The 10,095-nt window shown below is 47.2% G+C and overlaps 1 protein-coding gene across 3 annotated transcripts; it reads left to right on the top strand.

The window, feature by feature from the left end:
• Window positions 1–6,507: 6,507 nt before the first annotated feature.
• LOC120897572 (chymotrypsin-1-like) lies at window positions 6,508–8,008 on the top strand. Of its 3 annotated transcripts, none has more exons than XM_040302557.1 (4): window positions 6,508–6,729; window positions 6,836–6,946; window positions 7,042–7,616; window positions 7,689–8,008. In XM_040302557.1, exons 2-4 carry the CDS (start codon window positions 6,880–6,882, stop codon window positions 7,893–7,895), a joined length of 849 nt encoding a protein of 282 aa, XP_040158491.1. In that variant the 5' UTR covers window positions 6,508–6,729; window positions 6,836–6,879; the 3' UTR covers window positions 7,896–8,008. The 3 variants fall into 3 exon arrangements, with proteins under 3 accessions (XP_040158491.1, XP_040158490.1, XP_040158489.1); XM_040302556.1 differs by having other exon boundaries at window positions 6,833–6,946; XM_040302555.1 differs by lacking the exon at window positions 6,508–6,729 and having other exon boundaries at window positions 6,736–6,946.
• Window positions 8,009–10,095: the final 2,087 nt, after the last annotated feature.

Below are 10,095 nucleotides of genomic sequence, written 5' to 3'. Positions count from 1 at the left end.
GCACTTCGTTTATGGCATAATAATCAGTACGGGTGAGGGAGGGTGATGTTGTTCCGCTTGAAGTGCTGTTGGAAGATAAAACTTCACAGCGCAAGAATAATCTTTCAGCTGATTCTTTTTTTTTTTGTTTTGCGGTGGTAAGATGGAATTGATTTGAAAACAGCAAGCATAAGTTGAAGACTCGCCCGTTCCTTGGCATACCGCAAGGAACAACAGCAAGAAGGTGGAGGTAATTCAATCAGTTGGTTTGTTGCTTAAACATTATCAAACCTTAATGAAAACACAAGCAGTGTCATTACCGGGCAGGCAGACAGGCGCAGGCGATTTAAAACCCCGGATAAGGCGTCCTTTCCTTCGACGAACAAACAAACGAAACTAACCACCGTTGTCATCCGTTTGCCAAAAGGATAAATAATGTACTCCGAGGCGAACTTTTTCATGATTTATATGGTACGATAGGATCCGCACCCATCACTCGAACATCCTTTAGATGGCTGGGTCGCCCTGGAAAATAGAAAAACTCCGCACACAAACGAAAAACGGTGATTAGCAAAACGGCTTGTTTTATATCTGCAAGCCACACAACAGACCGACCCTGGGATGTGTGTGCGGGTTTCGGTCCGTGTGTTGATACGATACCAGTTAAAGGGCATACAATTTATTACACCTTTCGAATACTTTCTGTCCATCCCTCTGCACAATGCGTACAACCGTATCAATAAGTTTCCTCCAACACAGCTCGAATGCGAGAAAATCACTAATAATTACCCTCACATGCATGGAAGCCAGTATCATCAAATGCACATTCCTTGCGGGGCTCCGGGCATTTCAAAGAAGAGAGGACTAAGGATGGGAAATATTCACACAAATTAATAACCCTAAAAACCACCCTCTTCCTCACCGGACGCTCCTCATCCTTCTCCGAGGCTTCAGGGAACACACACACAAAAGACAATCGAGCACACCCGAGTGGACGGGACACGACACTCGCAGGGCGGGAAGGATGTTCCGTTTTTCTCCGCTTTGGCTCGCTGGCAAACAGGGGGAAGAACTTTTCAGATACCTTCCTTCAACCGACCCAAAATGCTCAAGTCACCACCGAAACACATGCATTACAATGATTGTCCGAAAATGGGACTTGGCCAGTGGCCGGTAAGCAAGAGTGTTCTGTAAGCAAAAGACACACAAGCACACGGACACACAGCCGCATACCTTTTCTCGTCTTCGGTGGAACGGGGATCCGTAAAGGACATTTACGGCTCCGTGGATCGGGGGCAAGGACGATGCTAAGACAGACGTCGACGTCGTTTTCTAAGGAACGGAACGGTCAGTAACGAGGTACTTTTGGTGTGTCGGGCTGCCCCTAACGCTTCGTTCTCGGGGAAGACACAGAAAGCGGTAAAATGTGCCGGGAAACCGGGGTGTATGATAATGTTTGGCATTTGCAAGCGACTGGGCAACGGGAAGCACAGAATGGATTGAAGAAAATATTTTCCTACGGAGTAAAGTTTAAAATTACTGGTCATTTATTATAATGCTCCATTCGGAAATGGATTCTCATCGGGACGAACTAGCGTTGCACGCTGCTAAGGCGATGCGAAAGAGAAAGAAAGCACGTTGTTCAGTGTTTGTCGTTGACTTATTGACATTAAGGAAAAGTTATGCGTTTAAAGAAAGAGAGTGGAAAAACGGTTCTTTCTGTTCTGGTTAAACAATTTCCCAGCAAGCATAAAGGCAAAAAGGGTTGCACATATGGAATTTCTTCAATTCAAACCAGGTTTTTGGAAAGCTAAATCAATAGGAAAATTTATGGTTTGCTTTAGAAAAACGTAAAAATGCGCCAAAATATCCTGAGTTTATGTTTCGGTCCATATGTTTGTAGCTTTTTTGCTCTTTTTCCAAGCGAACCAAATGCATTCCTTTTCCATGTGTCAATGACGGCGTCATTGATGAGCGGCGGCCGGCTACGCTAACCTTTTGCACCGCATTGCACCATTTGCGCAGTTGATTTGCGCTTTTACGTGACACCATCTTGGTGCGGGAAAGTTTGCACGCAGATGCACACACAGCCTACCTTTTGCTTGGCGATAGGCAGGTCAATGAGCAAAGGCTCACAACTGAAGTGACGTCTTTCGGTCGAAACTCAATACAAACTCAATGCAGAAGCAGCATAATGGAGTTTATGATTATGTTTTTTTGCTTGTCCAGAGCAAAGACGACATCGACACCGAGCGTCTCCAAATGCTGTCAATCAAAGAATTGATATTTTTTAATTAGATTTCACTTTTCTCCGGTGACTGCTCCACACACACATGCTAGCCGTATCCAACCAGGGCCATAAAACCAACCCAGTATGGCACACCCGGGGTCCTTTTGTATGACTTTTGAAAGCGGCCGGGTTTTTTTCAATTCCATCATTTCCTCTTTGCATCAATAATGGACCAAACCATCCCGGAGAAGACTGGAAAAAAAGAACGAAACCATACCGTAACTGTTCCGGAACTGCCAGGCGGCCTAAAATACGGAAATAGGAGCTGATAGTGATCAAGGAATACGGAGCTGTCACTTTTGGGGTGTTCTTTGTCGTTGTTGTTGTTTTTTGTTTGGTTCTCTGACTCTCTACCTTTTCTCCTTGTCTTCTCCTTGCAGGATCGAAGTTTCCGTTCGGCAGTCTGTTTGTTTGTTCCACCGTTTGGGTCGTTTCGCTTCGAGGACTTTCGGTGGTGTTTTTGTGCCGCGTTTTTGTTCCTTTCTTTGAGGAAATAAAAATGAAAGAACGAGAGAGTTTTTTTACGTAAAAAAGAACACGCAACTGGTGAGGATCGGCTGCTGCACTGTTGATCTTTGTGAGGATCGCGAGCGCGTGCGTGCGCTCGTGCCAATGGGCAGATTGTTATTCTGTAGTAGCTTTCGGTTTTGGTTTGGGCTTTTTTGTTGCCGTTTTAGCCCGCAAGCAGACTGCTGTGGAAGAAGGAATACGATACGATACGAGCATGATACTGTTTGCTCAGGACGGATGCTCTTTTTTGCTTAATTTTAAGTGTGTTGAACACGCGGAGTTTTCAATCACTATAAACCTCCTTTTTTGTGTTACTTTGTTTGTTATTTTGGAGAGAAAAGTCATCCACGATTATGTGTACTTAAGAATGTAAATAAACAACCAGATTAACTGACACTGCTTGGACTATTGGAACTACCGTCAAGTTCATTAGAAATGGATGTAAACGAACGATTTTAAAACAAAACCAATTAACTTCAATTGCACACAAACACAAAACGTGCAGTGAATCAATAGCAACCAACCGCTCAAAGATAATTAGATAGGATTTAAAATTTCAATTGCTGCACTGCAATTAGCGTGAAATCATCATTCCATTATACAAACAATTACCTATCGCACACGATTAAGCACCCATATATTGCTACAAAATCCACTGGAAAAGCCACACAATTACGCTCCAATTACCACACTGTGGCATGACGGTATTGATATTGCATTAGAAAAGCTGATAAGCCATCGATAAAGAGAGAGAGGGAGAGAGACAATCCCACACAGGAAATGAAACACTAGCTGTAGGACATGCAATTCGAGTTTTCCGCTCAACTGGTGCACTATTTCCCAATTAGTCGTTATGATGTGTTTGCTGTCGAACCCTCCAGAGGCACCACGGACGCGGAAGTGCACCAATTGTTCAATTCTACGTGTCACTAACGGATGACCATCGGGATTGCAACACGTTCGGCTATTATTTTCCGATACACCGCACCGGGTGCTCTATAATTTCCAATAATCATCAAATTCACGCAATGCTAACAGTAAGCTCGGTCCTACGCTGCGGGGTTGACTGTTTACTACGGACATTGATGGTGTAGTTTAGACATTGACGGCTCTGACATGTGTGTACTGTGTTGTAAGTGGATACATCAGTGACCGGTCATCGATCACTGCTGCACTCACTGCAATCACGCCACAAGCACATTGACCACTTCCGGTGCTTCTCGGACAACCGGGAAGGTACTAACTACCCACTGACTGACTCGTTACATTCGATACATGACGTTTGCGTGCGGCAGAAAAACAATCATGCCCTTTTCATTCATTGGCTTACCCGGTGAAATGAATGCATTCCTAGCTATTCCAGTACCTCTCAATAAGGTTTCTAGGGTTGTCATGAAAAGTCAAAATAATAATGCAAAGAGCGGCCTGCTGATGCACTCTCTCTCTCGTCCGGGGCTACGCTCCCAGTGGGACACCTTTGAGAAATCCGAACGCAACCGGGATTGATGTCCGGGATGTTGAAGTTGATTTCTTTTGTCTTTCAACGCTCGACAGCGAACCTCCTCAGTTCTTGCGGCGCTCCGGGACGATGCATTGAAGCATGTGTTCCTCCTGCTCGGCCTCGGCTCAAACGATGGTTCACCGCAGAATTGACCAACAGAGCAGCTCCCGGGGTAACCGTAAAAACTCCTCGCAGTGGATGTAACTCGGGATGCTCGTTATTGAAGTCATAATTTAAACCAGCATCACCCGCTTGAGCACCCTTCCTGAGCTTCATGCCCACACATACACACACACACACACCCTCAAAAACACAAAAGCGGAAACTCCCGCCGGCGACGAAGTGTATAGGTTTCAAATATCCGTTTGGTCCCTTTCTTGCGAGCCACGTATCCCTTTTGCTGTGTCCTCCTTTCCCCCCTCTAATCGACCGGGTCTCGAACTCGGGTGCGTAGGCGAGTCGTTCCCTTCGAGGACCTTGACCAGCAGTTTGATTGAACGGAAAATACGGAGGGAAAACAAACACGAGCTGGAAGTGGTGGCTGTAGTCAGTAGTCAATGCACAACGATGAAAAGGGTTCCCCGGTGAGCATTCGGGGGAGGGGGCAGTGAAAATGGGATGAAAACATATTTTCAAGTACTACTGGGTGGTCATAATGAAAATGACATTCCAAAAATGGTCAAACGTGAATATTAATTGGGAAGCGAGGCAGGGTGGTTCTGGCAATTGGCATTGGAGTTAGCAATCGGTAAATGGATATTAAGCGCAACGGGACGTCGTCGACGAATGTAGACATACGGCTCCGCACAAAAGCGATTGATCCATCTTAAGCTGTGCTAATTAAACACAAGGTAAGTGATTAGCTTTTTTTATGCAAAAAAAAGTGATTAAACAATCGATTTACACAAGTGAAATGACCAAAAACATGAAATAATTAGTACCGCGATCGAGGGAAAGAATGAATGCAGCTGTTCTCGGTGCACCTAGAAACAGGTTCTCGCGTGCAATCGGCGTAGAAACACTTTGCTAATTAAATTATGACCACATTTCTACAAAACAATACCACAATTGAGGGAACCAGATAAATCGAAGCGGGCAAACTAAGCAAACCGGCAACACCATCAACACTTATTAACGCGGAAAAAATGGGGAAACATGATACACACAACTATCGCGAACCAATGTTTTTACGATTTTATTCCCGCAACGCTACGATTTGTGCGAATTCTTGGTGAAATAAATTCTAACTCACCCCGCAAGCAGCAAATTGCACTTCACCACAACATTCCGCACACACACTCTGGCCACACACACTGGTGCAATGCACTAATTAACGCCAAGCGGAGCCCGCAAAGCAAAGCCACGAGAATGGCACAACATCGCGACTGTGCATTTTCGATCACTTTTGACGAGTAATTAATGGTAGACATTGAAATAAATAACTCCCTGCACTTCAAGGTGGCCTCTGTGAGGTGGTTTGTTACTACACACATTCCACCGATAACGCAAGGCGAATGCAATTTGTTGAAATGAAGAAAAAACGGGGGACAGAGTTGCATCGCGCGGCTTGTGCTTATGGATGATAGGGCAGTGGTGGCGGCGGCGGCGGCAGCGGCAGTAAGAGCCAGTGTCCCTCATTTGCATATCGTCGCAATTGTGGGCAGACATCCGCGGGACACACCGAGCAGGGTGCACCAATTCAAACCCCATGCGATGACGCCCGCGACGCGTTGATGATGACGCACTGATGAATCGGGCCGATCCGGTGTGTGTGTTACCCATGACCTTCCGGGCACTTGTCGAATTCTAGGCCATCCGATAGTCTGCAGCTCGTGTGGTAAACGCTAAGCCGTCTGCACCACGAATCGGAAGCCGTACACGTGCTGCAAATCGATCACGTGCCAATACGATCCGACCCGTATACATTCCAATTCAAATGCGGAAGAACCACACACACACACACTCACCATCCCGGAAGACATCTCATACCGGAAGATGAGATGATGATCCACCACCACACCGAAGTGTACACACAGCAGGTTCGGGGTTCTATTCTGTGCCTCAACTACCCCGCAACCAGGTGTGACAATTGGAACAAATTAAAAGCAAATGTACAATTAAAATTTCAACGCCTACTACCAGTACAACCAGTGGCGGTGGTACTGTAGGCTATGGTTTCCCGCGCCTAATCGGAACATTGGCAGTAGGCCATAAATTCAAGGAGAGACCGCCGTGTGGAGTGGCTGTGACCGGGAAAACTGGGGACCCAATGGGGACTGCTATCGTTCGCTCGCTTGCAGTGCCGTTTTTTGTTTTCGGTTGATAGTGAACCCACCCCACACTGGGTGCATTCCATTTGCAGGTGCTGTGTATCGTAAAACAATATAAATATAATTAAACGTGACACTCACTCAGTATACTCGTCATTGCGTTCGTGTCGATCGGATCGGTAGGTTGAGAGGAGGACTGTCGGTTCGCCGTTTGGTGCGATTCCCTTTTGTTTGGACCGACAAACGCCAGTGCTTCATTTCTTCTCTTCGTTCCATCTTCAGCAGTGTGTGCGGCCCTTAAACGGAGAACGAAAAGTAAAGCTCTCGGTATGATTTCGCTCAGCTGTATCGGTGCGTGGATTGTCCTACTTACGGTCGGATGTTCCGTAACGCGGGGTAAGCATTACGTTGGGTTTTGGGGCGGTTCATTTCCTGTTCCGATTTCGTCCACCAAGTAACGTTTGATGCCTTCTCTCGTTCCAACGCCGCAGCCGATGACTCGAAGATCGTCGGTGGCACGACCGCTAACGAGCGCATCCCGTACCAGATCTCGCTCCAGGTGCTGGTCAGCTCGTTCTTTGGCTTTGGGCCGAAGCGCTGGATGCACAACTGTGGCGGCTCGATCGTGAACGAGTACTACGTGGTAACGGCCGCCCACTGTCTGGACGGGATGGACATTAACCGGATGTCGATCGTGGCCGGTACGAACGATCTGCGGAACGACAGTTCGAAGGGTACGCGCTACTTCCTCGAGTCGTACATGATCCATCCGGACTACATCGAGCTGAACCGGAGCGACATCGGCGTGATGCGCGTGAAGGAGGCGTTCACGTTCAACGAGAACGTGCAACCGATCCGCTACTCGTCCGACTTTGTCGGGGGTGGTGTGACGTGCCTGCTGACCGGGTGGGGCTACACCATGCCGATCCGTGTCGGATCGACGCCCAAGGACCTGCAGGAGGCGGAACTGACGACGATCACGAACGACCAATGCCGGGAGCGCGGCATGCCCGTTAACCCGACCGAGATCTGTACCTTTACCCGCGTTGGGCAGGGTGCTTGTGGGGTAAGTGGATTGTGGGGAGATAGGGAAATGTGTTTGTGTGTGTGTGTTTCTAACGCTGTTGCATACTTTTAGGGTGATTCCGGTGGTCCGCTGGTGTGCAACAATCAGCTGTCCGGCGTCGTTTCGTACGGTACGCGGTACTGTGGTATCGGTGTGCCGGATGTCTACACGCGCGTGTCGGAGTTTGACTCGTGGATTCACGAAAACACGCAAACCAGCGGTGGTGATGGTGGTTCTTCCAGCGATACGCCACCGGCTGGAGAGTCGCAACCTGCCTGAAGTGGCTCACAGATTTCCAATCCCTTCGTCCAGGAGTGAAGATCTCAAATCATGCACCCTACTACCCAGCAAACAAATAAAGTAAATGTAATATAATATTTCAATTTAAAAAACCACACGTCATCCGTCCTCCAAACGCGCGTGGACGCGCTAGTGCCTCAGGCACCGCTTCAAAATTCGAAACCAACCGCAGCGCGATTCCATTACGCGGCAGCAGTGTGCGTAATTAGCTCGTATAAGAGTTAACACAATTTGTAGCCCCGATCGATTCACCCTCTCTCTCTCTCTCTCTGCCCCTTGTCCGGTGACTGCAAACAATGGTGACTGCAATCGGAAACATCGCGACAAGGAGAAAACGGGGTTCGCGCCCGGAAAGTGATGATCGTTGACGGTATGTTTCCATTTTGCGTATACGCGAACCATCCGCCGCGTTCGTGCGTGTATCCTAGCAACACCTTCAACCCTCTTCCTCAATGGTTGGAATTTGACATACGCCTGCGGGGTTTCATCTTTTCTGTACATCTTTTTTTACACACTATTCCACCACAACCACCACCACCACTACTAAACAATGGGAAAAAACCCGGGGGCAGCGGTGAATTGAAACAAATGTACGTGATTGTGTGGAAGTACGGAGAATCCAATCACCCCGGAGCGAAACTAAATGAGAAGAGCTAACTTTTGCACTTATTAACGTCGGCCCCGTGTACGGCCCCGTGGAAAACGGTGTAACCTACCGAAAAATATCCTTCCATTCACCCTTCAATGCAGGACCCCTTTTCCTCAAGAGATTCTGTGGTTGTATGTGCGAGTTCGGGAGTGATGTGAACCCGGTTAATGGTGGGAAAATATTAAAAAAAGGGGAAGAAACCCCTTCCCGGGTAGCAGAAGCGATGCGAAATGAGATGAAAATACGGTCCTTCCAGTGGGCAGAGTGCTGCTGGAGTGCAGCAGCAGCAGCAGCAGCAATGTTACAGATGTCAAAGTGCTGTCAGTTCGTGACCGGGATGCTCGGGGCATGCAGCACGCCGCTCGGGATGCTGCCCTCTGCTGATGTGGAACCTGATTTCCGTATCCAAGTATGCAAACAAAAACTCCTTTCTTGTGCGTGCGTGCGCTGCGTACGAACGTGAGCGTGAGGTTTGAGGTTTTTCCTCTTCCCGACACGCGACACAAGGCCTTTTTTGATTGAATGGGGCCTGGGCCCGCGCACGCCATTGAAGTGGAGATAACAAAAAAAGGTTGACAGCAGCACAATGAGCAACAACATCCCACTCCGGTTGGTGGAAGTGTGTGTGTGTGTATTTTGGGTTAAATTGAAAAAAGCAGGTTGAATTTTGAAGAGCAAAATGAAGGAAAAGTATGAGGTTCCGGTGCGAAGAGTGGTGCAAATTTTGGGTTTTGCAAAGGAAGATATCAGTTGACAGAGGGGAAAGGATTGATTTTAATCGACCGGAAGGGAAGGTGAAGAGGTAAATTACTTTTTTTTTGCATAAAAGGACCAGTCTTTTGAGCGATTTTAAATCATACATTTGTATGACACCGTTCAAACAAGTCATCTAACGTCAGTTTTACAATTTTTAGGGCAACCAAATCGTACATTTAAATCTGGTTTTGCTTGCTCTCACCACCAAAAAACCGTTGAAAAATGTTTCTCATTAAATTAATCCATTTTCTTCTAGACAACACACGGCGTTAAACAATTCCTTCGTCAGCTAGCAAGCACTCCCTTATCAAACGCCACTGCCACTTTTCTTGTGGTCATCCCTCTTTTCTCCCCGTGTTTTCCTCCCAAAAAGAAGCGTTGAATACTTTCTCACAAACCATTTGGCTATTTAATTTAAAATATTATGATCGATCGCTTTCGCCAGCGTCATTCACCGCACCGTGACCGTTTGCCGTTTTCCTGCGTTTCCCTGCAACAGTGCTGCAGGAAACGGATATGAGACGCAACGGTGAGCAGCAGCAAAGCAAAGCAAAACAAAAAAACACTCACATTTCTCCCATATAAGCCTTTCCGTTCTGCTGTTGCTGCTGCTGCTAATTGACAGTGTTAACCCCTTCCCGAACGCAAAACTGACCGGTGCTGACACTGATGACCTTTGGGACGGAGTAAAAAAGCCACGTATATGCACACGGATTGGGTTGGATTTTGTTTGTAAAAGTCGACAGACCAAAAAAAACCATTTCCAAACGACAC

Source organism: Anopheles arabiensis, chromosome 2 (genome assembly GCF_016920715.1).
Source record: "Anopheles arabiensis isolate DONGOLA chromosome 2, AaraD3, whole genome shotgun sequence".
Taxonomy (NCBI): Eukaryota; Metazoa; Arthropoda; class Insecta; order Diptera; family Culicidae; genus Anopheles; species Anopheles arabiensis.
Note: the sequence above shows the minus strand (reverse complement) of the source record. Positions and strands in the feature narration are given on the sequence as shown.

What these genes read in the sequence shown, in the direction of transcription:
- LOC120897572 (XM_040302557.1), top strand. Translation starts at nt 6,880, where the DNA reads ATGATTTCGCTCAGCTGTATCGGTGCGTGGATTGTCCTACTTACGGTC. An exon ending in CGGATGTTCCGTAACGCGGG is followed by an intron (nt 6,947 to 7,041) that starts GTAAGCATTACG and finishes CCAACGCCGCAG; the next exon opens with CCGATGACTCGAAGATCGTC. An exon ending in TTGGGCAGGGTGCTTGTGGG is followed by an intron (nt 7,617 to 7,688) that starts GTAAGTGGATTG and finishes GCATACTTTTAG; the next exon opens with GGTGATTCCGGTGGTCCGCT.